General features: G+C 40.2%; 1 protein-coding gene across 4 annotated transcripts in view; it reads left to right on the plus strand.

Moving 5' to 3' along the window:
• RPRD1B (regulation of nuclear pre-mRNA domain containing 1B) overlaps positions 1 to 26280 on the plus strand; it is a 42037-nt gene that overhangs the window by 1659 nt on the left and 14098 nt on the right. For 2 of the 4 annotated variants that reach the window (XM_052783143.1, XM_052783151.1), the window contains exons 2-6: positions 272 to 401; positions 1559 to 1692; positions 9967 to 10079; positions 11943 to 12069; positions 13092 to 13267. In XM_052783143.1, coding sequence (XP_052639103.1) covers positions 272 to 401; positions 1559 to 1692; positions 9967 to 10079; positions 11943 to 12069; positions 13092 to 13267 — 680 coding nt within the window. Of the gene's footprint in view, positions 1 to 271; positions 402 to 1558; positions 1693 to 9966; positions 10080 to 11942; positions 12070 to 13091; positions 13268 to 24129; positions 24163 to 24251; positions 25757 to 26280 lie in introns of those variants that run through there. The other 2 variants (XM_052783161.1, XM_052783171.1) reach the window with 2 other exon arrangements.

Below are 26280 nucleotides of genomic sequence, written 5' to 3' on the forward strand. Positions count from 1 at the left end.
CACAAAACGTATTAAGCTCATGTTTGTCTCATAAATTAGTTAGGAAAAAAACCCAAGCAGAAGTAAGGAGATCAAGAACTACTTGACTTGAAGGCCTCTGATTTGCCTTGGTAACATGGAAATATTTTGAACTTTGCTTTTAGACTGAAAAGCTATAAGCAACTTTGAAAACCATGTTAATGATTCCAGGTGAACAAAGTGAGAAATAAACGCAAACTCTCTCTCTCTCTTTTTTTTTTTCTTCCTTCTTTTTTTTTTTCCCCTTTCCCAGCAAAATCAAGTAGGAAACTTACTTTCCTATATTTAGCAAACGATGTCATCCAGAACAGTAAGAGGAAAGGTCCTGAATTTACTAGGGAGTTTGAATCTGTTCTGGTGGATGCTTTTTCTCATGTTGCCAGGTATGTTGCTGTATTACGTATTTTTTCAACTTTTCTCTCTACAGATTTGCATTCTTATTATACAAAGTTTAATTCAATTGGATTTTGTTGGTTCGTTGTGGGTTTGGTTTTTGTTTTGGGTTTTTTTGTTTGTTTGGGGTTTTTTGTTTGTTTGTTTTAAGTCTCAGGGATGCTTGTACCCTCTCTCTAGTAGAGATTGGATTCTGACTGTTTCGTGGCTAGGAACTGTTTAGTGTTAATATTTCCCTTTGGGCAAACTTCTTTGTATGTGAATCAGCCCCTCACAGCTTTACACATTTGTTCTCGGCATGCAACTTCTATGTACTTTATTTTAATTGTTACTAAAAGATCTTGCAGATCTGTTCGTGGGCAGTGAAACTGAATAGTTGCATGTGTTTATTAAAGCCACATAATAAATGGCTCTTCCCCATTGTCAAAAGACTTTAAAAGAGCTGATGTTTTGGGTCACTGGATTCTCATCAGTCTTCTGGTTTGAGCATGGTTTCTTCTTGTATTGCTTGTTTTAACGGTTATCTGATCATTAGTCTCCTTGCTAGAGGAAGGGAGAATTTTATACATAAAAGGGAAGGAGTGATGCAGCTACCATCCTATCAAAAATGGACTATCATTTAGTTAAGATTTTCTCTAAATGGTGTAATAATTCTTATTATCTCAACTAAACTTCAGTGTTCTGTGTATTTAGTGGTATACTGTTCTGGATGGCTGTCTTAACTTTCAGTGCACTATATGAGTACATTTAAGTGCCTAATGATCCAAACAACCTGCTTTTTAATTGGGATGTTACTGACTGAAACAACTGTTCAAAGTTAACACTCTGAATTGTAAACATGTCAACTTGGGGGTATTTTATAACTCTTCTTGCAAATTCTGAATGATAGCAAGTTTCTTCCTTCAAAACTTTTCCTGCCCTTACAACATGGGAACATGGGGCACTTTGAGGCAATCTTTGGTTCCAGGAAAAGGGGAAAATTGGCCACAAATGTGTTTTGTACAGTTTGTCTCAGACAATATGAGAGAGACTCTCTCCAAAAGTGCAAACATTGCAATGGATGCAGCTGCTAGTTTGGAAGATGCTCTCTTAAAACATAAGGAATATTTTCCAGCCGAACTATAATTATTTTCTAATCTTTGAACAGAGAAGCAGATGAGGGCTGCAAAAAGCCCTTGGAACGATTGCTTAACATCTGGCAAGAAAGGAGTGTGTATGGCAGTGAGTTCATACAGCAACTGAAACTTTCTATGGAAGACTCCAATAGCCCCCAAACTAAAGGTAAATGCATATTGCTTTTCTTGTGTGCTGTATTTTGTTTTTTTAAATTGGTACACGTTTCACTAAAAGTACTGTGAGGAGTTGAGCTCTGGGCTCCTGTAGTTGAGTCATTGCCAGAGCTGGTCACGGAGATTTTTCAGGATTGTCTTGAGAGAAGTCTGATTTTCGTTAAACCAGCAGTTCCAGTTTGCAAGCGTGTTGCCATGTGACTTGAGGCTGGCAGTAAGCTTAACTTAAGGTAATGTCTGCTTCTGCTCATGCAGACAGAATACTCCAGGGCTGCCTTTTGATATGAATGCAACTACGTAGCGTGCAGGGAACTGTTGCTCCACCTTGAGAGTTAAAATTGTCCCACTCTATGTCTCTGAGAGTGGTCAGCTGGGTTGTTATAATGGTTTATTCAATATTGTTAGTGCTTTCATTCTCATATTAATTGTTTTCATTTTGTGTAGTTACTGTATTTTATTATGATTCAGCAAGGACTTCTTAATAATTGAAGCCTGGAATATATGCCCGGAAGCCCGTCTGTTTTCTTTTTTCTTACACCAGCTGATGTCATTTGGGGAAAACAATAACTTTGCATCATTTAACATCATTAGAACATCACGGTTATAACCTTATTACTCCATGAGAGACAGATGTGAGAAACTAAGTGTAAGCTTCTTGTGTTTACTGTGCTTTTATACCGCTTCGGCAGATATTGCCTCTTCTATAGCATCTGAAAGTATTTAACTGGTAGTACTGTAATGAAAAGAGGGAAGCAGTAGGATGCCTAACCTATGGAAGGTGAGGGTCATTAAAAATCAAGAGTGTTCTGGTCAAGGGAATATTTGTCCACTTCGCAGCTAAAGGAAGTGTCAGTGTTTTTCAAATCAGCTAAAATCACATTGCTGCTTTGACCAAATTTTGCTCTGTTCCCCACAGAGGTGCGGTGCTTTGTGAGAGAGTTGGCTTAGTCATTAGTAAAGTGCTCTTATACCGTTCTTAGGTGGTGAAAACAAGCAAGGTATGTCTACTGGAGTTGGTAGTTAATACAGAATTAATATGAAGACATGAGCATTAATATGAGACATGCATGTGAAGACATACATCTATGGCTGTCTTCACATGCTTCTTCAGGCAAAACTACTGGATGGGTGCTTTAGCAGTTTGCAACAGAGGCCTTCCAACTTAGTGTAATTTAAGTACGACATTCAGAAGGTATTGCCATTTTTCCCCCAAATGCTGGGAGACCAACTGACCTGACCGAAGGGGTTGTATCTTCCATATCAGGACAGAGGGAGTCTCTGCTCTGGGTGGTGGGAGAGGGGAAGGGTGGAGGGTGTACAGTCTCTACATGAAACAGCTCATGTTGGGGTTTTTCTGTTGTCTGGGTGCAATGCATGACACCTGTTTGTCATGAAAGGACAAAATTTACATGCCTGAATTCCTGTTGAACTGATGTAACTGAGGATTTGAAACTGTTCAAGGTACCTAGATAAGTGTTTCACAAGTGTTTAACTTTTAATCTAAACAAAACCATACTGTGTGTCCAAGAACCACAGCTGTGATTTCCTGGTGAATTGACATCCAACTGTCACTCGGTGTCCCCCTTCCTTTGGCTGGTGGTATCAATCAGTCCTGCTACTGTTATCGTCTCAACTTAAAAATATTTATACAAAATCAAACCCTTCCTAAGTGTAACAGACCTTTGTGGGGAAACAGAATGAAAAAATACAAACATTTTAAGAACTGCTGTGTGCACATCTTCACTTGGCAAGAAACTGAATTTTCTTCTGGGTAATTGGAGATACTAATGTAGTATCTTTTATTTGAGAGAACAGTTTAGGCCTTTTCATGAGTGTGAGTATTGCTGCCTTCTTGTCAATTCATTGTAAAAAAGAAATTGAGATTTTTAAACCAAGAGAAAAATAAATTTGAAAAACTCAGTGGAGTTCTGAGGTTTTTCTCCTTGTTTTGACTGGCTTGTTTTCAAATTAGCTTCTTAATGGTAAGAGCTAGTTTCACATGGGATTTTTGTGATTTCTAAGGTAAATTGATGTTTGTCCAGTTTCTGGTGGGCAACTATGTTGCAGAAGGCTTTGTTGTAGTTATTCTAGTCTGTTTTCAAGCAGGTGAACATAAGCAAGATGGACAACAACATATCGTGTTTTACAGGTATAATGTTTATCATAAACATGGAAAACCATAGTACACTGCTCCTCCCGAACCATTCTGACTTCCTGGTTTTGTGTACACCCAAGGTAGACATAGCTGAGAAATAGGTAGTATTAGTATCTGTAGATTGGTGCAAGGCTGTGCCATTAAAACAAAATTTTGAAGCTCCTTAGGAGTATCTGGTGCTGTCATAATTGTGTGTGATAATGCTGTGATAATTCTTTTCTTCAGCCTAAGGTATGGCAACAAGTCTGTGCAGGTGGCTTTCTATGGCTTTTTCATATTGCAGTGTCTTAAATTCCTGGGCTGGTCAGTGCTGCTTTCCGAACAGGATGTCTCTGCTTGGGTTGCAGAGTACCACTTACACTTAGAATTGTGAAACCTGCCAAAATAAAGCAGAGTCCTGTATCTGTGAGGAAAAACATCTTTAGAGCTTATCAGTGTGTGTTTCAATGGTGCAGCTTATTTCTTGTTTCATTAGTAGCAAGGCCTTGGGTAAACGTATAGCAATTCAGTTGGTGGCACATGCGAAGTTCCTGCCATGGAACAGAGTTGATTGCACAAATAATGAAGCTTTCCCTTCAGGGAGGCGGTGGGGAAAGAGTACTGGCCCTTTCTAAGCATTATGTTCCCTGGTTTTGACTTCCTCAGTGGTGCAGCATACTACTGTATTTTAGTCTTTTGGGTTCCTTAAGGAAATATGCATACACATAGAAATGAGCTTTTGAATATTGATATTTTCTATTGTTTTACTCTAAACGTATTCATTAAGCTTGCATTTGCTTTCTCATTAATCTCATTTATATTAGAATGTTTCTTTTTATAAACAATAGGGAAGAGAACCACCCATTTATCTTAAAGCCTGGGAAAACCAGGTCTGTAGAGGTTTGATATAAAATCCTTTAGGTAATATAACCTATATAGCTGACTTTTTTTTTTTTTTTTTCATTGTCTTTGTAATAAGCAGTTGAAGGAAGTCCTTGAATATGCTCTGATGTAGGAGTGTCACACTTTAACACAGAACTGAACTGCTACCCATCTGCTCTGGTTGTGTTTATATTGCAAATACTGGCACAAGAGGTCAGATCCGTATTAAAATATGGAGAAAAACATCAGAGAGGAGAGCAGGCAGGGATGCTTCCAAGAATAACTGAAATAAAGGCACCTGGAGACAGGACTAGGTATAATTTTGGAGCAGATCAACTCCAGTTATGCTTGACCTAGGAGAGGCTACCAACAAATGTATGTTGTAATGAGAACTTAAAACAATCGTGAAGTAATCTACCCCCAAAGAAACAAATGGTTAGAACAGTTGGAGGGCATGCTGGACCATTAGGTTTCTCTTATTTTGTTTTTTCTGTGTCTTCTGGTGTTCTGTGATGGTCTTCTGGTTTAGGAAAGCTGTCTATTTTTTGTTGTTGTATTCAGTGTTTTGTCCCAAATCACTTTCCAAAAGTGTCTTTCATATAAGTTTACTGGGATCTTGCACAACTTGCTAAATCCCTGCTGCTTAGAACCTGAAGCTTACAAAAGTTTGATTTTAGTTACAGTTTTGGGAGGCTTATTTTTTGTTATGCTGATTGAGGATGATAGCCCTGCCAACACATAAAATACCCCTTAAATTCAGCTGGTCTACCTTTCAAGTAAACAGTTACCTATAGAACTTCAGAAGTAGAAACCCTTGTGTATTGGTTTTGTGTGGCAAGGTTTTGGTAGTGGGTGGGGTTACAGGGGTGGCTTCTGTAAGAAGCTGCTGGAAGCTTCCCCTGTGTTCGACAGAGCCCATACCAGCCGGCTCTAAGACAGACCCGCCGCCGGCCAAGGCCGAGCCAATCAGCGATAGTGGTAACGCCTCTGTGATAACATTTTTAAGAAGGAAAAAAAGTTGGGACGGGGTATTCGGCAGCCGGAGAGAGGAGTGAGAACATGTAAGAGAAACAACCCTGCGGACACCAAGGTCAGTGAAGAAGGAGGGGGAGGAGATGCTCCAGGCGCCGGAGCAGAGATTCCCCTGCAGCCCGTGGTGAAGACCATGGTGAGGCAGGCTGTCCCCCTGCAGTCCATGGAGGTCCACGGTGGAGCAGATATCCACCTGCAGCCCGTGGAGGACCCCACGCCGGAGCAGGTGGGTTCCCGAAGGAGGCTGTGACCCCATGGGAACCCCGCGCTGGAGCAGGCTCCTGGCAGGACCTGCGGATCTGTGGAGAGAGGAGCCCACAGAGCAGATTTTCTGGCAGGACTTGTGACCCCGTGGGGGGCCCACGCTGGAGCAGTCTGTGCCTGAAGGACTGCACGCTGTGGAAAGGACCCATGCTGGAGCAGTTCGTGAAGAACTGCAGCCCGTGGGAAGGACCCACGTTGGAGAAGTTTGTGGAGGACTGTCTCCCGTGGGTGGGACCCCACGCTGGAGCAGGGGAAGAGTGTGATGAGTCCTCCCCCTGAGGAGGATGAAGCGGCAGAAAATAACGTGTGATGAACTGACCGTAAACCCCATCCCCGTCCCCCTGTGCCGCTGGGGGGGGTGGTAGAGAATCCGGGAGTGAAGTTGTGCCCGGGAAGAAGGGAGGGGTGGAGGGAAGGTGTTCTGAGATTTGGTTTTATTTCTCATTACCCTACTCCGGTTGATTTGTAATAAATCAAGTTAATTTTTTCCCCAAACTGAGTCTGTTTTGCCCGTGACGGTAATTGGTGAGTGATCTCTCCTATCCTTATCTCGACCCACAAGCTCTTTGTTATATTTTCTCTCCCCTGTCCAGTTGAGAAGGAGGGGGAGTGATAGAACAGCTCTGGTGGGCACCTGGCATCCAGCCAGGGTTAACCCTATCACACCTTGTTTTACAGGTTTGCCTGTTATTCTAGAATTACAGTATCTGTTAACTGGCATTTCCTTGCATGTTTCCCTGTAGACAGAAGTTTCTGCTCATGCAACTTGTCATATAACTGTATGCTTAACTGTCAGAAAAGGCTCATGATGTAGCTGTGCCGAGACTGATAAATCCTCATGTGAATTAAGGACTATTTGTTTTTTTTAAAAAAATCTGAGCCCTTTGCTTAGTTCCCTCCAGTGAAAGGCATTATCTATATGGGGAGTTCCTTACCATGTGGTGTGACTGCTTCTTGAATGAGGAGATGAATGTAACCAAGTCTTCATGAGAGAAGATAATAATTTTATATTGCCTTGAGATTTAAAAAAAAAACACATAAACCCACTGTTTTTAACAGAGCAAAGTTTTAAACTCTTTGTTATCCCTCTGAATGTGTGTGTACAGATTCCACAGTTGGTTTCTCTTTACTATGCATGTGAGCCTGGAGTCAAATTAAAGAAGCCTGTTTACCTGTAAAACCAGTCATCAAGAGATGAGAACAAAGAGGTGAACACCCTAGATGGGAAGATCTCCCTTGTTGCCAGCTTACAGGAAAAACTCATGCTTTGTCACTAAGGTCTTTGACACTGTAAGCTTCCTCAAGCCACTGGAGATGGTTTGAAGACTGAAAAATTGGTGGAGAAATACCTTTACACGTCTCTCTGGACACTGCAACAGCAGGATAACAACAACCTCGAGTTTCACTGCAAAGCTGGTACGACAGCAATTGTCTGTCATTCTGGAGAAACAAAGTGCTTTGCTCTTTGAAGGCTTTTAGGGAGTAGCTCAATTTCTGAGCTGTGAAGACCACCCCAACGAAGCAGGAAAGCTGACTTCATCCCTAGTAGTGGCTTCTCTATCTTCTTTATGTCTGTCAAGAATGGGCTCTTGGTTTTCCTGGAAGAAGCTGTCCATATTCTACAAGCATATCTTGATTGTTTCAGAAGATGCGTGTTACATACCATTGCTGAGTTCTGATCACTTTTAGATGCTTTTAATGCTTGCTTTCCTCTTTTCTTGTTGGATTTGACAGGCTTTTTCAGAAGTGTAGGCTGCAATGGATAAATTACTTCTGGCTAGCAGGTTTTGAAGGCTACCTAGGCAGGGTGTGTTATAATTTATGCCTTAGTTCCTGTTCTCTTTCAGGGGTCCTTTTCCACCATATGCTCTTGAGTTTGAAAATAAGTGTGGGTTGGGTTTTTTTTTCTATTTTGATGAAATGGAGCTGGTGTTTCTAGGATTCTTCAATGAGGTCTTCTGCTGCCCCTGTTTACCAATGCCAAGCAAAAAAGTGCAATGTCCACATTTATGTCATGCTATTCATGCCCAGAATGCTACTTCAAAGCTGACTGCTTTGTCCTCCTTTGCCTACTGGTCACTTTGTCCCATCAGCTGCCATTCATACGCTCAGGGAGTGGCCTCTCTCCAGGTAGGCCAGCTAGCAACTGGTGTTTAGGACTACAGATGTTCATGCACCTATCTTCTTCAGAGTGTTTCCAGTCAAGCTCACTTGGTCTTGTTCAGGTGGAAAATTCAATGAGTTCTGAGTCCTCTATGTTAGAGTAGTAAGTAAGCATAATACTGTGTCTTGTGGTAGACCAGTTAGCAACACAGCAGGAATAGCTCTTCAGCAATTTGAATCCCAGTTCTCATTTTCGTTTTTACTTGTGCGTGCACTGTGGTCATGCATTCTTCTATTGATTATCTTGCGTTTATCCTTTGTTGGTTAATTACTTTGATAAATACACACCAGTGATAAATATTGATGGCACATTGTATTGGGCTATGTAACTTAAAATGCTCTCTTTGGCCATTTTGTCATCTGCACATCTATTCAACTCAGCTTGTGTCTTTTGCATACCTCAGTGGATAACAGCTGTTTTTCTTTTTGATCTGGTATCTTGCTTGTCAGTCAGATTATTAAGCACTCCTTTCTGTCAGTTGTATACATACAATACTTAGACTGTACCCTTTTCTAGCCTAGATAGCTTTGCTCTAGCATATTCAAAAAATTCATTCGGTTTAGGGTAACTATGTTTTCTGTGCTGCTTTGCCTTGCGTTGAGTAAATCTGTTCTCTTAACAGAGGTGTGTTTGTGTCTACCTCATGAAGGTCGTTCAGCTTTTTCCCCACACGAGCAGGATGTACAGCACCTCTGACTTTCCCTCCATTAAAAAGTTTTTTCAGACATATGTCCCACCTAACAAGGCAGGCAAAATTCTGCATTTAAGGACAGACCTTTGTTTGCTTCCTTGTTAAAGTTGGGCAGGCTGATTTCATTTTAAATCAAGAGTGATCTTGGATTTTCCTGTGAATCAAACAATGTACAGACCCTTTCCCTTGAACTCCATGATTATCATGGCAAGAGTTGATTCCATTGAAGAGATGTTCTCAAGACTCTGTCCAAAGCTTGCTTACAAATGACCCTGGCTCTTATTAATTTTGGTGGCAAGTCTGAAGAATGATCTGTCTTCTTTCTTCAGAAGGTTCTGTAACTGGATCAAAGGCTGCATTAAGAGTTCTGACTCATTAAATAAACTGTCTGTTCCCTTTAAGGTAAGGTATGCTATGCCGAGGTTCATTTAACCAACACTGCCTTGCTTTATGAAATCCTTATTCCTGAATATTACAGGTTACCTGCTTGGAGATTGGTTCATGCTCTGCCCATGGCTGTTGTTGCTGTCACATCTTAGAGTTTCAGTTTCACAGAGCTGTCCTGAAGTCTTTATTTTGATGGAAGAGTGGAAGGTTGAATAACCAGCAGTTATTTAGTTGATGGTGGGACCACAGTGAGCATATACTTGGTGCAAAAAGATAACTTGAAATTCTTCTGTCCATATGTATCTTTGCATCAGTGCTTCATTTCTACTGGTAGAAATCCTGCATACATGGTATTAACCAGAGAATGTGAGCAGGGTTGAAGACCTGCCATTTATTGACAAATAGGACGTTTACTTTCCTTTCCTGCTTTCAGTGCAGGAGGCACAAATATGTATACAGTGCACACTGCTGATGTGAAGACTGTACCCTTGTACTCGGATGTACAGAGATACGTGTGTGGGCAAAATCAACCTTTTATTGCTGTTTTGCATTTGAGTGTTTGGAGTATGATGCCAACATTAGTATCCAATTGTGGTCATCCTTCTCTTTAGAGAGCCTAATCATCAGAGCATCTGGTACAACTTTTTTGAAGTAGAGATAGGTAAAGTGGGCAGATCTGGTGTTCAAATGAGTTGCTTATATGTGTCTTTAGTTGCAGAGGAGAAGAAGTCTTTAAAGCGGACATTTCAGCAAATACAAGAGGAGGAAGATGATGATTACCCTGGGAGCTACTCACCCCAAGACCCTGGTGCTGGGCCACTGCTGGTATGTGGGACGGGTTGAGAGTGGGAGTTCTGAAAGCCACCTCCCGTGCGGTACAGCCACAAGGTGGAGCTGCCAACAAGTAAAATGCTTTTAATGGAGCAATTCAGTTGGGGGTTGAGAAGTCCATGGAAGAAGAAATGGAACAGATACTTTTTTCGTATTGAAATAGTGTACCACTTCTGAGTGATTTCAGGTAGTCTAAACCAAGTTCTGAGTAGTACTACCACTAAAGAATCTCAAAGGACTGCTAGAGGAACAGACCATATTTAAATTCTTTCTAAGATCAGTGTGTAATCTCTCAAACCCAAAATTGTAACACACTTAAAACTTAATTATTTTTTTTTTGTAGGACATCTCTTTCCATGAGCTATTAAAAAGTTCAACCTTTGATAGATTTGTATGGAGTTGGTTAGGAAAAGCAGTTCTGAAGACTTTATTTTGACGCTGACACGTTAGTGGTGTGGAAATAGTAGGAATGAAATAGAGGATCATTCTGACCATTTGAAGCTACAAAATGAACATGTGTTAAACCATGTCTATGGTCTATCTGAAAAGGATAAAAAAATACACCATCCATCTGGTAGACTGTAAACATTGAAAAAAAAAAAGAAATAACAGTTGTCAAGGAAATAAGTGAGATTTTTTTGTTGTTTTTACCTCCAGATGCCCTGCAGCTTATGGTTTCTCTTGATGATAAGCATTGTCTTTGTTACTGTTGCAAATCATTAGCAGTGTGCAAAGAAGTAGTAAATATTAGGTAATGGACGACTTTATTTTTCAGATAAAAAAATTGTATTTAAATTTTTTCAGTGTTTTTATTAGTTTTCAAACTATTGAAATGTAGTTTAAAGATCAGTGGTGGTGTTTACAGGGCTAGTGTTCCAGTTTCAAAAACCTCCTGTTAAAACTTCAGTATTTTTTAAAATAAAGGAACAACACTTTTTTCTTCCTGTTCAGGGAGTCTGTCCCTCTCCTTTATTTTTTTTGAGTAGGGAGGAAATATGGTGTGTCAAGGAGAGGTCCTCTTAAGGTTGTCCTCATCCACATCCTTTTTAAGCTAGGATACGTTTTGAGTGTGTTCATTTAAACTGACACGTTTCCTCAGTGCACTAAAACCAGCTGAGAGATGAAGTTGAGGGGATACAGTGGAGTCCAGTTTAATTGTAGATTGCAGAGTTCTTCCAAAGAACCAGTTGAGCTAAGTGAGGATAGCAATGGCTTTGCAAAATCAGGACAATATAAAACTTGCTTTAACAGGGATACCTTTCCTTGTCATCAAAGTTTATGGTAGGTAACCAGTTACAAAATTCTAAATCTTACAGCGATGGAAAGGTGACAGAGTTTTGTTTGGACTGATACAAGTTTGGTTTAGGTTTTGGGCTTTTTTTGGTATGTCAGAATGCACCTTTGGAATAGAACAAAAAGGTGCATGTACCCTCCTGCTAGTCTAAGAGAAAGTGTCAGGGATGCTCAGCTAAAAGATACAGTCCCAACTTGGTGCAACACAAAGGGCTGATGGCTGTTTCTCAAACTGGTGTGGTCATGTACTTTTCAGCTTTGTCTTAAATGATCGCTTCTCGTAATTGGAATGAGAAGTTTTCCACTGCAGAGTCTTGAAAAAGGTGATCCTACTGTAATTATGCATAAGTTCCTAAACACTGGGATATTGTAACCTTAGTGAATACTCCCTGTGTTACTGGGGACTGTGTTACAGTTTAAAAACTACTTGAAGAAAATATTCCAAAAATGGTTGCTTTCAAAGGTAGGTGACCTCAGGTGTGGTGACCTCAGATGCAGTGGCCACATCCACAGGAAATGGCATAGAAATTACCTGGTTTTAATGTTGGCTAACTTGTCTTGTAGACCGAGGATTTGATTAAAGCCCTACAAGACCTGGAAAATGCAGCATCAGGAGATGCAACAGTGCGGCAAAAAATTGCCTCCCTGCCTCAGGAAGTTCAAGATGTTTCATTACTGGAGAAAATTACAGGTATGAAACTGGAAGATGAATGAACATGGGTCCAAAGAATAACTTAGAAATCAAAGTGTTTTTTTCTTTAAATCATAACAATGGATGGTGGAGTGAATTCCTGCTTTGGTGTCCTTATTTTGTAGCTCTTGAGTAATTAATAAATAGCAATCCTATGAAGTAGAATTGGAGATGAAACTTGCATAGCTTCTTCCATGTTTATTTTTGGCTTGGACCAAGGCTTTTTTACTTGGAAAGCATCAACAGCATTTTGCAAGAATGTAAAGGAAACACAGCCAGAGTTCTCAAATGGATGTGTTTGATTTTGAACACTTTGTTAGACAGAGTTTTATCAGACTGTGCTCAGTACACGCATACTCCTTGATTGCTATGAAAAAGTAAACTCTCCACCCCCATTCGTCTGTCAGTCCTTGTTTAAATGCACTTTTGCAATTGTATATGAAAAGTAATCTTAATAGAAACATTTAAAGGTTGAACTGGTTTGACTCTTGTTTCTGGAAGTGGTTTTCATTTAGAACTCATTATGAACTGGCACTTATTCAGTCCTTTATCATGTGCTCTAACAGCGTTCCAACTGTGTAGACTAGTGTGCAATTGATATGTTTGCTTGTATTGATACATTAGGAGTTATTCAGAGAAAAGAGGAATTAAAAAGTGCATACCATGTTTAAATGTGAAAACCACCTGATTTGTTTAACTGAAAGTACAGCCTAATGTTTTACTTTAATTAACCTGTTTATAGAGGCTGATGTCATAGATTTATATCCCCCATCACTGAGATCTCTGCAAGGATAAAATGCGGCCGATCATGTCTGTGTCTAAAACATACTATTCTTGGGTTGTTCGTCCTGCCTGTTTCCTTTATATCCCCTGTGATAAGAACTCTTATTTTCCTGTCAAGCCAGAAGTGTATTTATGAATGAGATGTTGTTGTGGGTGTGGCTGGTGAATTGTAGCCCTTCTGTCAAAGATAGAAAGTTTTAAACTTTGTCCTCTAAATTACCCAACGCTTTTGCATGTAGACAAAGAGGCAGCTGAACGTCTTTCAAAGACCGTGGACGAAGCATGCCTGTTACTAGCGGAGTACAATGGCCGGCTGGCAGCAGAGCTGGAGGACCGGCGCCAGCTGGCACGCATGCTGATCGAGTACACCCAGAATCAGAAGGATGTATTAACAGAGAAGGAGAAGAAGCTAGAAGTGAGTACTGATTACACTGGTGCCGGCAAGCCGATTGTCTCCCCAAATGCTGCTGCTTGACTCCTAATCTATGTGTTTCTCTCAAGGGAGATGGTTCTAGGTGTTATCTTTACATTTGGAGTAAAACAGGGATAAGAAAGCAGTGTAAAAAGTCTGGAGAAGGCAGATCTGTTCTGATGTTCAGTCTAGTATGTTTTAATACACATGGACATGAAAGGCCCAGAACTCCATAATTCTTAAAGAAAAATAGGCTCACCTATCAAAGTTTCTTCAGACTTGCCCTATTTTTTAATGAAATCCTCATTTCCAAAAAATCAACCTCCCTTTGCCATAATTAGCTGGGCTTTTTTTATTAGTTGTTGTTTTATTATTCTTTTCCTTATGCTTGGGTGCCCCTCATCTGCCTTCCCAGCCCCTACTTGATAAGGGGATGCAGTTTAAATAAGATCTTCTGGTATCCACCCTTTAATGGCTACTCTTACCTACAGCTTCTGTGATGGGGTGTAAATTGGGCTGATACGGAAAGATGATGACTCGTGTTTCCTAACATTGCTCCCTTGAACAAGGAGGGTAGGACACTGTAAAATGAGACTATGCTGACTGGACCTGAGCACCAGCTGCACGTCCTAGAGCGAGTGCAGAGGCTGCAGCAGCCAGCCATTTATCTGAAAATGTTCTTTCTCGGTGGAAGTTCTTTCAGCACTGCATCTTGGGACTAGTGTGGAAGTTTAATTAATGATTGTGGTTGTATGTCACTCTGCCATCTGTTAAACTGCCCCTTGGCGGCACATTAAGGGCTTCCTCTACACTGTCGGCTGCTAGTTATTATGAACAGCTGTTGCTGGGTGGGACATGAGCTGGTGTAGAGGACAAAATCTTCTGGAAGGAGACTGTGCTGTAGCAATTTCAGGCTCTGTTTACTATCATGACAAACCTAATCCTCTGAGAGCTAGGCAACACTGTTCTGAGGTAAATTTCATTTTGAGTGCTTTCTTTGTCATGTGTGTTTATATTAGAGTTTCACAATGTCTTGTGACTGTGAACATGTTGCTTTTCAAAGGCAACATTTTTTCCAAATCAGCCAAACAAGTGCTGATTCTGAGTTCAGAATTAGAGTGGATAGTTAATAATTCTGTTAGCTTGTTTAGCTTGAATTTCTTCAAGCATAGCATCTGTCTTATGACTGCGTCATTAAAAGGCACTTTCGGACAGGGATATGAAAGATGCCATAAAACTAAATTCTGTTTGGCACCTGATTTATTTGCTGAATACTAGTGGAAGTCTTGGGTCAGGATTTTTTCCTGGCTGAAAGGACACCCGTCTAGTAGAAACGCACATACATATATATATGTGTGTGTGTATATAAAAATATTGCCGTTTACTTTTTTAAAAAAGGCAAGAAATAGGCAGCAAAATGCTGCACAGCAATTTTTTAAAAAGCCCAGAACAATCCATAAACTTAAGTCAGTTTGAGACTGTGAAATTAAGAAATTCATAATGACAACATTAATTTACAATTTCTAATGCACTAGCTGAAATATTGTGACAATTGTGTTGGTTTTTGTTTTGGAAAATATAATAGTATCATAGAATGGTTTGGGTTGGAAGGGACCTTAAGGACCACCTAGGTAGAAGCCCCCTGCCGTGGGCAGGGACACCTTCCTCTAGACCAGGTTGCTCAAAGCCCCATCCAGCCTGGCCTTGAACACTGCCAGGGATGGAGCATCCACAACCTCTCTGTCCAGCCTGTTCCAGTGTCTCAGCACCCTCACAGCGAGGAACTTCTTCCTAATATCTAATCTAAATCTACCCACTTTCAGTTTAAAGCCATTACCCCTTGTCCTATTACTACATACCCTTGTAAAAAGTCCTCTCCAGCTTTCTTGTAGGCCCCCTTTAGGTACTGGAAGGTTGCTATAAGGTCTGCCTGGAGCCTTCTCTTGTCCAGGCTGAACAACCTCAACTCTCTCAGCTTGTCTTCATGGGAGAGGTGCTCCAGCCCTCTAATCATCTTCATGGCCCTCCTCTGGACCTGCTCCAACAGGTCGAATATCCTTTTGGTAAAGAAAGTTACTTGGAAATTGTAACTCTGGCAGAGGCAGAAATGTAATACTGAAAATTAAGTGATTCACTGGCTGAGCTACTCTGTTAATAGAAATAATCTTGCTGATGGCAACAGGACCACTTTTGCCCACTCTTAAGTGTAAACGCATTCTTTAATACGTTGGAAACTAAAGAATGATCTTATTTAATATCTGTTTAGCTTAGCGTCGTTGTCATTCTGCCAAAACAAGGTGGCCATAGTACTGTAGAAGTCTAAAATGAGTTGCAGGAAGTGTCACTCTTTAATACTTACTTAACATGAAGACACAATTCATACTAATGTCAAATCTCAAATCTTAGCTGAGGGATATTGCCTGATTAAAGCATTCCATTGTTCTTGAGTTGTAGAGGGTTAATAAATAGTGGAAGATGTTGGTTACAGATATGGCAGGCCGTATCTGCTCATCAGTTTTGTTTGAGTCTTTGATGTTCTCGCAGTAACGTTATTGATAAGCCTGGATTTTTCTTTGTAGTGCTAATAAGCATTTTAATAGAAGGATCTGAAATTCTTGTAGCAATTAAGAATGTATTAAAAACCAAAACATTTTCTCAAGCAAAGACTGAAATAAGAAAATAACTTAAAACAATCTAATTTTACGTATCTTCTTGTTGTATGCTTTGCTCTCTCAAGGTATCCTTTCCAGAATCTTTGGTACTATTGACTAAGTTTTTTCTCTTGTGAAGTGAGTTTCCTGACTCTCAGATGAGATGGCATTTTTAGATAGAAGATGGATTATTTACTTTGATACCCTAATCTAGCCAAGGCTGCTAGTTGGGGAAAGGAGTTTCTGATAGTAATATGACTCAGGGCTTTATTTTAAGATACGGAAATGTCTAATTTGGAAATCACTGTGGATATTTTTTTTATTTTATTTACTTACAAAGCAAAGTCTTTCACTATGATGGCAATGAAAGTAGCTAATCTACATCTTTTGAAAAGCAGCTTTTGTAGTCTATAAAGAGCTGCAGTTGTTTACTAATCCTATTAATACTATCCCTCGTGAAACACAGCAAATTCTCAAAACATACATAAACTCAGTGTATTTATGTCTAGTGGGCTAATGCTCAAAATACTTTGCAATGTCAAAACCCTGCAACACAGAGCTTTGTCATCAGTTGCAGAAAAGTTGTTTAATTAAGGGACAATATGGTGAGAAAGGTGGCTTTGGACAATGAATTACACTTCAGCATTGATATAGACTGGCGTGAGTAACGATTGAAACAACATAGTGCTAAGAAGCACTGGTAATTTGAAGGGAGAAAGCTGGCACAGACTGAGGATCATAACATATGGACAAACTCTGCTTTTAGGGTAGCGACTGAAAAAATTGAAAGTGTAATAGTTAGGATTACTTTATCTGGGGCTGGAGGGGGGGAGGTTGTGGTAATATGATTGTAGTCTAGAAGTGCTTAGAAGGAGAAGGTAGAATTCCTTTAATTCTGGCAATCAGCTGCAGAACAAAATCAGCTGGACCAAAGCTGATGCTGAACAGCCTATAACAAGGCATATATTTTTAAGGGTAAGTATTCCTTAGGTTAACTTAGTGAAAGGTACGGTGGATTCTGTCGTTCAACATCTGAACACTGAATTTCTTTTTAAACGGTGCTTCATCTCAGTCAGAAGTTGTGGGCTTGTACTACAGCTGCTGTATGATCTTCCATGGCCTGGGCTGGATCAGAGGTTGGCCTAGACTTCCATATAATAGGTGTCAGGAAATAAAATCTATTTTCAGACTGGCATAGAAACAAGAACTGCTGTTTCTATAAGAATGAGATAAGGTGTCTTCCTATCTCACATGAGTACTTCCATTTAAAGTTCTTGTGTTATTTTTGGCTATTGCTGCCCCTGTTACAATTACTGAGTACAATCAGCTGGGGAGGGTTTTTGTCCTTCAGCACCTGTGTCTGCAGAACTTCAAGGGGAAGGATTGTCTTTTGAAGTCAGTGTACTCTTCCTGAATGCATGGCAGACAAGTAGAAAAAGTCCAGGGAATCAGTTTGTATAAAACTGAAATGTAAGGGGGAGGTACCCAGGAGAACATTTCCATGTTGGTGTACCAGGTGACTCAAGTGAATTCAACTAAATAGACAGGACTAGAAGAATCAAGTGAAAGTAGTGCTAGAAAATGGCAACTTGCGTGGAAGCTTTATGGGTATCGAAAGTAACTACTGACAATAGAAAATTTGGAGTAAGTGCAGGGGGGGTTATTTTAGTCTAATGGGAAGAAGAGGGGGGGGAAATAGAGAGGAGAATGTGTATTCAGAGTTTTTGCTTTGGTTTGCAGTCAGTGATGCTGAGTTCTTCCCCATGCCCTCCAAATATTTCTGTACCTGCGTTTGTAAAAGGTGACATGAGGAACATGCTGTACTACATATATATATACTGTATATATTATAGTGTGTATGTGGGGGTATGTGTGTATACATATGAATATATCTGTGTGTTTGTATGTGTGCATATATATATATAAAAATATAAAGAACATATACTGTGCTTAAGATCTGGTTTAGGGGAATTTTTCTGATTGTTGACTGCACCTGAAAAATTGTGACTTAGAATCCTGCTGAGAGCTGTGAGCTTTCAGATGTTGGTGGGTTTTAATATTCGTGGCTTCAAGGCACCTTTAATAAGGTGTTAAAGCTGTGCCCATATGAATTTGCAAACCCTCTTTGATAATGCATCTCTGAAGGATGAAGTACAACCTCACTTGAGGTTGTCTGGACTGCCTGGCACTACACATTTTCTTGAAATAAGATTTAGTTCAGCGGGTTAATATGCAATTTATTGCTGTGTTGCTTCCACTGCTTAGGTTTTTGTTGCATGTCACTGTTGGCATGCCTTTGTGGCTGCTGCTTTCCTGTCAGACAAGAAGTCTTGGGTTGTGGTATATCCATTTCAGTGATTTAGCCAGGGAACAAGAGATGAAGATTTAGTTTTTCTGTCAGGAGACAACAATGTCGGTGTTTTACATGCATGCAAGTAGTGGAAGATAGCTGGGGGAACTAGGCAGCGGAGGGAGGTCTCCTGCTTTACACCCTGGGCAGGGCAAGAAGATCCTGAATAGGAGCACCCAAGCACAGAGTGTCACACTCAGGTCTATAAAACTGAACTGCTAATTAACATCGCAAAAAGTGACTAACTGTACATCAGTATTTCCAGCTGTGAGCCAGTCGTGCCTTTGGGTGTGGGACGAGAACGAAGGGTGTTCCATAGCAATATAATAAACTAACATTGTGGTGAACCTAGTTCTGTTGTGTGGTGTATGGCTCGAGGCAGCAGCTGTGTTTCTTTGCACAATGCAAAGGTAAAATTTCTTCACTTTGTAGGTACTTGCAGACATTCATAATTATAGTAGTACTGCAAATGAAATCATGCTAAAAAAAATAAAAGCAAATCAAAATAATCCAATATTAATATATAATGTTTTTATGCATTTTACTGAAGTGAACCAGTATATAACTACTCTTTTGCTTAGCAATCAAAAGGATTAAGATGCTTGGGGCGGTGAATATGTAGCTGTTTGCTTGTGCCCTAAATGTTGATTTTTGCTGTGAACGTAATTTGTGTCCCCCCCCCCCCCCCCCCCCCCCCCGTGTTTATTGTGGGAAGGATATGTTGCAAATGAAGCCAGGTTTTGTTGCCATTGTACAGTGGCAGCCCGGGCCAATTCTGGGAGAGCTTTTAAATGTTGCAAAGGCCAGTAGATGAGGAGGAGGCATCTCCAGCAGCTGGAGGAATGCTCTGCAGAGGCCTCTGCTGACTCTTCCATTGGACAACTTGAAGTTGTCCTAAGCAAAGAGGAGAGCAAGGAGACAAGTTGTGGTTTCAGAGCATGTAATTGTGCCAAGAGCAGAAATACCATTTCTGGTGTGATGAATGATGCTGCAAAAGAAAGAAGCCTTGTCAAATTTAAGAGTAAGACTGTGAACAAATTTAAGGCATGAAAATGAACTGTAGCTCTGTAAGGAAACACATCATTCAAGCTCTGATTCCTGGACTGCATCTTTCAGATGTGTTGTATAAAAACCTCAGGTTGTTTGTTTAGTGCTTCTGCAAAATAAGGAAAACTGGCTTTACCACTAGCATTTGTTTTCGCTTTGCTTTTGAGGTGGGTTCTGCTGCACTGAACTTATGAAATGGAAGATGTTTCCTTCTCCGTTATCTGACTTCTTGCAGGGGCAAATTGACTGTGTGGCTGTTAAGAACCCCTCAAGGCATTTGCCATGCTGACTGCAGTGCTGCTTTTGAGTTCTGCCAGGTACTGGAGAATGTTCTGTCCCCTTGGCCCTAAAACACACACTCCTGGAGTCAGGAGGTCAGGACACAGACAATGCGCTGTGCAGCTGTAGGTACTTCTACACTCTGCAGGTTTGTGGCTGCTTTGCCAAGAGGCCGTTTCAATGCAGCGCTGGGCTTGCGCTGGTTAGCCCTGCAAAGGAGGAGAGGCAGGGCAGCCTTGCTGCCAGGCTTGTGCAGCTGCCCGACTGCACCAGAGCAGATGCAGGTCATTTTCAAGGTGGCATGGGTGTCCTAGTCCAGCAAATGTCCAGACAAACTATTTCAGAGGACTTTGGGTTCTGGATCAGCCCTTAAATGTGTCTAATCTCTCACTTGTGTTCAGTTGAATTTGCATGAAAATAAGCAAGTTTATGGATCATTCATGTTTTGTTTCTGGCTCTTTTCTCTCTTGATTTTTGTGTGAATGTTTGTCAGCTGCCTTCTTTTGACCAAGACTACTTTTATTTCTAGAACTGTAGAGTTTCTTTACAAGGCAAATTCACGTCTGTTTTGCAGACAGACTCTTTCAAATTTGCTTTCTGTGAGGTTTGGGTGGTTATAACTGATGTGGAGAAAGCAGTTCGCCCCCCCACCAGTTAGTAATTCCGCTTGGCAGGCTGACCAATGCCTTCCATCGTCATGTGGAAAAGATTGATTTATGCTTATACAGTATAAAATACAGGATAGAATACAGTTTTAAAACTGCGTTTATTCAAACGGGACACTTGAGAGAATGTGGAACGAGGTGGGTTTGAAGGCAGGAGAAAAGTGCTGATACACTTGGTACACTTTACATTGGAGAAGGGGAATTTTGAACTGCTTTTGAAAAGGCCAGGAGGAGTAGCCTGGCAGGAGGTGGAATGAACATATATGTAGCATGCAAACTGGGCATCTTCTGCACAGATTTGTTCTTGAGCATGAAACTGAAATCAAACGGTAGGCTTTTTTAAAAATTATCTAACAAATTATCCATGCTAAAAAAACCCCAAAATGTTGGGTTGTCCTCTAGGTGTATATATATTGGAAATACTGATTAGTAATAATCCATGCTTTCTTAGATAATAAAGAACAACCTTGGGGGATGATCCCAAAACCAACAAACAAAAAACCGCCTTACTGTTCTAATTTTAATGTGCTGTGTCTAAATGTTCTGTCAGGATGTAAGACGAAGGCTGTTCACATACTCACTGAGCAGGAACTTGACTCTTCTTGCTTTAGAAAGCTTTTAATTTTTGCTCATTTTCTCCCAACACACTTCAGATTGGTCATTTCTTATAAATACATGGTCATTGTGACATTCTAATATGTTTTAATGAGTATGTTTTAAAAGTACTTTACATAGGTTGTGGCAAGTGGCAAAAGCTAAGGAATACCTAATCAACCTGCTATGTTAGTGTTGTATATTTAATGTTTTTAAATAGAAGTTTTACATGACCATATAAACGTATTAATGTCAAACACCTCACTTCACTACGTACTCTTCAAATTTCTGTTGAGTCTCTGGTGCATTTTTTTCCCTGACTTCTGTGGTCCTTTGCTTTCATACATCTGGCTCAAGCTACGGCATATCAAAACTGAGACTGACTGGCTGCTCTTCCTATTTACTTTATAAATTCTCATTAAGGATTAACTAGATGTTTTTCAGTAGATGCAATTGCTGTGATAACTTAACAGCATGTTACTGCTTGACCCAGCACAGGAATGGAAGTGTCCAGTGCAAATTCTAAGCTAAAATAAAATTAAGTCCATGCTGGGTAACTCGACAAGGTGAACCAAGCCATGCAGCAGTCCTCAGAATTGTTTTCCTGTCATGTCAATTACAGTCAGTTTTATAATGTTCAAACACTTCCATCAGATTCGTTCAGTGGTGTTTAATTCTGATTTTGCATTTGTTGCAAGGACTAAGTATCTAATTCACTTGGCCACTGTGGATGTAGAATGCCTCATACTAAAAGGGAATGTTGATTAGCAAAAGCATTTGTGTGGCACAGCGCCAGTTTTTTCTGTGTCATCCTGAAACTCCTGCTTACAGCAAAGATCTCATTATTTTGTCTAAAAAAAGCAAATAGCATCCAAATACTATTAATCTTAATGAAAGCTTACAATGCAGTGAGGCAATTAGCTAGACGCATGGAGTACAAACTAAGATCTCAGAAAGCAGAGGTTTCTTTTAACTGTACTTCATATTTTTTCAGTTTTATAGAATGGAGGGACCTTATGCAAAAATCTGCAAGATGCAGTTTCAGAGCATGTCATGGGCTACATGAAAAACATGGTTTCCCATAAAATCTGTTTCCAGAGTCCTACTTTGCAGGATATGGCCACAACTCAGTTTGTGAAAAAAGAAAAGCCCTTGAGCCTGGAAGGGGGTTACATGCCTCTGCTTATGCATATTCCTGAGCGGAGCTGAGGTGTATTCCTGTGGGATACTTGGAAAGTAATGGGCACACAGTGAACAATCCAGACTCGATAGAATTGATCAATTTGTGAGCCAAGGATGTTTTGTAGGCAGCAGACTTCAAGGATGCTTTGCTTGTGGACACATATTTAGCTAACGGTAGTAAGAGCATTCCAGATGCCTTTAGAAGGCCTTGAACAGAATAAACAAGAAGACAAAAAAAGAAAGATGCCAATTAGAAGAACACAGGTGCGCATTCCATGATAAAGGGAACTTGGCAAAGAACCTCAATTCCACAGCTTATCTTGACCAATTAGACTGAGACAAGTTTCGCATGTTTTAGTTAATACAACCAATTATGCCTTATGTTTATGCGCGTGTACAGTGTTGTTATAACCAATCACTAGGTGTAACTAGGCGCATGGCCAGCTCATGCTAACCAATCTCTAATTTGCTTATGCGTGAACAGTAACTAGAATGAACATATAAACCGAGCTATCTTGGCAATAAAGTGGCATCTGCTTGATCATATTGATTGTGTGCAGTGTCCGTGACTTCCGCGTCAACATATTCCTGAATAGTACAAGTGGCAAATACAAATAAAGGTGTCTTGTACTTCATACAAAGGATTACGTCTCCCTGGTAGGCGTTCCTTCCATGTTGCAGTAGGGCTTCAGAATTCTCTGCTTCTGGGAGCAGCTGCCCCGAAGTGATGGGCTGCCTCCAGGCTCTGTCTTTGATACCCTGTCTTTAGATCATTGCCTTGTTCTCCGTGTGGTGTGCCTGCCAGGTGCTTCAGGGCAGTCAGCACTCCCTGACCCGGCTTTGGCATCCAGTCTCTCAAGTCCTTTACAGCTCTGCCACAAATCAGCACAATGTTTCGGTACCAGAGCAGATGGAAAGTGTTAAGCGTGCAGAAGACAGTTCTCTAATGTAGTCTGTATTGTGTATCAAATCTGTCCAACAAGTATTCATCTCTTCTAGGAAATCTTGGTTCCTGGATTATTCCTTTAGAACATCGTTTCCATTCCTGAATTTAGTGATGTTTTTCTGAGCCAGAGTTTTTAATGGTTTGGGGGCTGTTGCTGCCTTTTATGTATTGGGTATATTCTCTCTCTCTCTCATAGGATTTAGACCTCACTGCTTTAACAAAAACTTTTGTGTGGACTAGTTAATGCCTGCATTAACCTACTAGTAAGGTAGGAATTACTTAGAATTGAATTGATGTGGTTCTCAAGGTGACTTGATTTTTTTTTTGTCATCATATATGTACAAAAGTCTGTTCAAATTGAGAAGGTATTTCTGATAGCTTAGTATTCCATGTAGCTCTCAGTGTAAAGTATCCCTAAAAATGAGGTTATATTAAGAGCAATCATTTCTTAAACATTTGAAGCTGTTAATAGTAAATCTGGGAACAGGTTGCTGCTGTTACTGTGTAGAAGAATTGCTCCTAAGTCTGTATGTTTGCCATAGCACAGAAAACAGAACAGAAGTATGGTTTGCATTCTTCATTTGTTGGCATGTTTTCTCAGAGCTGGGCTATCAAGCAAGGCATTGGAAAGATTGTCAGTCCCCTAAATAGTTCTATCAGTAAAGAAATATTGTTTGGATCTAATATAATTGTAATAGTCACACATTGTCTTCAGCTAAAAAACCATAGTGTCCTAGTCCTAATTGTCCACTAGAAGTAGCATATCCTGGTCCTCTTGTCAGTTTTGCCACAGAGTGGCAGGACATTAGTCTTCCCGTGGAGGTAGACATTGTGTTGTACCTGTTTTTACAGAATTCTCGTGCATGGATCTTGGCAATTCAAGCAGTATTCGAGGTATTTTCTTGGCTTATGCTGGGAATTTGCACCTTCTACCCATTTATTAGACTTGGAGGACTTGCCAGCTGCCTTGCGCTTCTTGATTTCTTTCCTATCTTTAGTAAGAATTATTACAGCAAAAAAACCCCACCTGCCGATACTCACTCTTGACAGTTTGGCATTCTTGAGAAAGCACTGCCCTTTCTTTCCTGGCTTGATATCCATCACTCCCTGACAATGTCCTGAATTATGATTTTTTTTTTTTTTTTTTTAAGACAGTCTTCTGGGAGTGACAAAAAGCAGTATCTGAATCCAGCCTCTTCCACCTTATATCTGTAAGCATTTGCAATACAATAATATAATAAATATTTTTACTGTCTATATCCCATGTGTGCAGGAGCTGGTGTTCTGCTGTCTCCCTGCCTCACACTATTTGTGACGTGCCAGCCTTGAGCACAGCACTCCGTTTACCGTCTCTCTCTTTCCCCAGTGTTGGCTTCCATGCTGTCTCGGAGAACTACGCCAAGTGTTGGAATGCAGTACTTCCATGGCTCTCCTTGCTATCTGCTTTTGTTCTGTATTCATGCTTAAAAATCTGGGGTGTTTTCCTGTTTTTGTTCTCTGTCTTCATAATGTGACTTTCTTGACTTGTTTCCTATTTAAGTATTTCCCAAAATGGTATGACTAGGGATGTGGGGTGCATTCTTATTTTGATTCTGATTCTTTGTCTTCCATTAAAACAAAACAGAGCCTTGCAATCCTGAATTAATGGGTGCACCTTCTCCTGAGTTTTTTGTTGTTGTTCTCCTCTAGGCTTGAGAACAGTACGCTTTAGTTTATGAAGCTGGTAGAGCTTTGTTTGAACTTGATTATTTCAGTATATATCCTATGTACATTAACAGAAGTGTTTGGTTATGATGGTATGTTAACTCACTGAGCCTCATAAAAGGATTTAAGTTTGAAATAGGCTGTTAAAGGACATTCTTATTTGGTGCTGGCAGGAAATTTATGGAATGTATTTATATCGCCATTCCAGGCGTAGGGGTATTCCGAGTTGTTGCAATTGACTGCTGCTCTTGCTATTCTAATTCAAAGTAATGGAACACAGAGAGTGTAAACTCATTGCTTGTAACCCCATAGAAATTGCTGTGCTTTGATATTTGGAGAAAGTGAAGAGAATTTCCATCATTGAGAAGGTTAGAAAGACTGGATTAAAGTTGTAACTCTTCAGAAAGATGTTTTGATTAAATGTGTGCCTAGTTTTATTTGATCTTCAAAGATAAACTTCTGTTCTTTGGTAAACTGTTCTCTTTGCCAAGTAATTAAGAAATGAAAAGTAAGTTAATATTACAACTGACTGTATGGAAGCCTATTCTGTCTATGATTTTTCTTAAGCTCATTGTTTTCTGCGTTCTGGAGATGCCACAAAAAATATGCCACGTGTAGTTGGGTAAAGACTGGTGCATTCCAAAAGATCTGATGTGATACTGTTTTTTTTATTACTTAAATAGCTGTCTTCTGTGACTTACATAAATGTTTAGAATCACAAAACTTTGAAAACTAAATAAACATCAATCTTTACTTGAGCTTCTCTATTAGATAACTTGGATATGTGTTGGTCTGCTCTTAAACAGCCTCTAAACATAATTTAAGAAGGTGTGGTTCGTTCCTTCATTTCCAGTGTCCAAACTCTTCCTCTCGCTTCTCATTATGAAATACTAGTCACTGTTATCTGGTGTCTCTTAGATTGTGGAGATTTCTGAAGATGGATAGATATTTCCCACTGGACTTTTAATGCTCAATCCAGACCTCATTTGTGGAAAAACTACTTGCAAGTTTCTTCTTCAGGGTTTTTTAACTTACCATTTTTCTCCCTTTGTAATAAAACACTTGAAAATTTTAGTTTCTATATTTTGCTCAGTTTCAATCGAGTGTGGATGTATCTTTCTCGGGTTTACATTTTAGTGATCATACACATACTTCTGTGTTGTTCGCTAATGTGCCGGTCTTGTGGTACAGCTGCTGTTGTTGCTAACATGAGTTGTCTAACAACTCCTAGAGGAGACCTTATTCCACAACCAAAACTTGCTTTTGATTTAATGACTCGAAGGGGAAAATTGGATTATCTAAATATTTGAAATTGATCAAGCTTGAAAAAAAAAATTAGCATTTTAGCAGCATAGTAGTAGCTCTTGTGTGCCTCATCCTGCTGCCTTTGTCAGCAGAGATGTGCCTGAGGAACGCTCTGTCAGTGTTCCTCCTCTGGCACCGGGTGGAAGTCAGGAGCCTGCGGAAGAATACAAGAATAGAGCAACTATGTAATGACATGTCTCAAAAACTCTACCAGGCCCCAGTGGGTATGGGTTTGGGGGCATTTTACACAGCTTCTGTTAAAGTGACACAGGGCAGGAATAGTGGTTTAGGGA

This window comes from Harpia harpyja, chromosome 1, assembly GCF_026419915.1.
Source record: "Harpia harpyja isolate bHarHar1 chromosome 1, bHarHar1 primary haplotype, whole genome shotgun sequence".
Lineage (NCBI taxonomy): Eukaryota > Metazoa > Chordata > Aves > Accipitriformes > Accipitridae > Harpia > Harpia harpyja.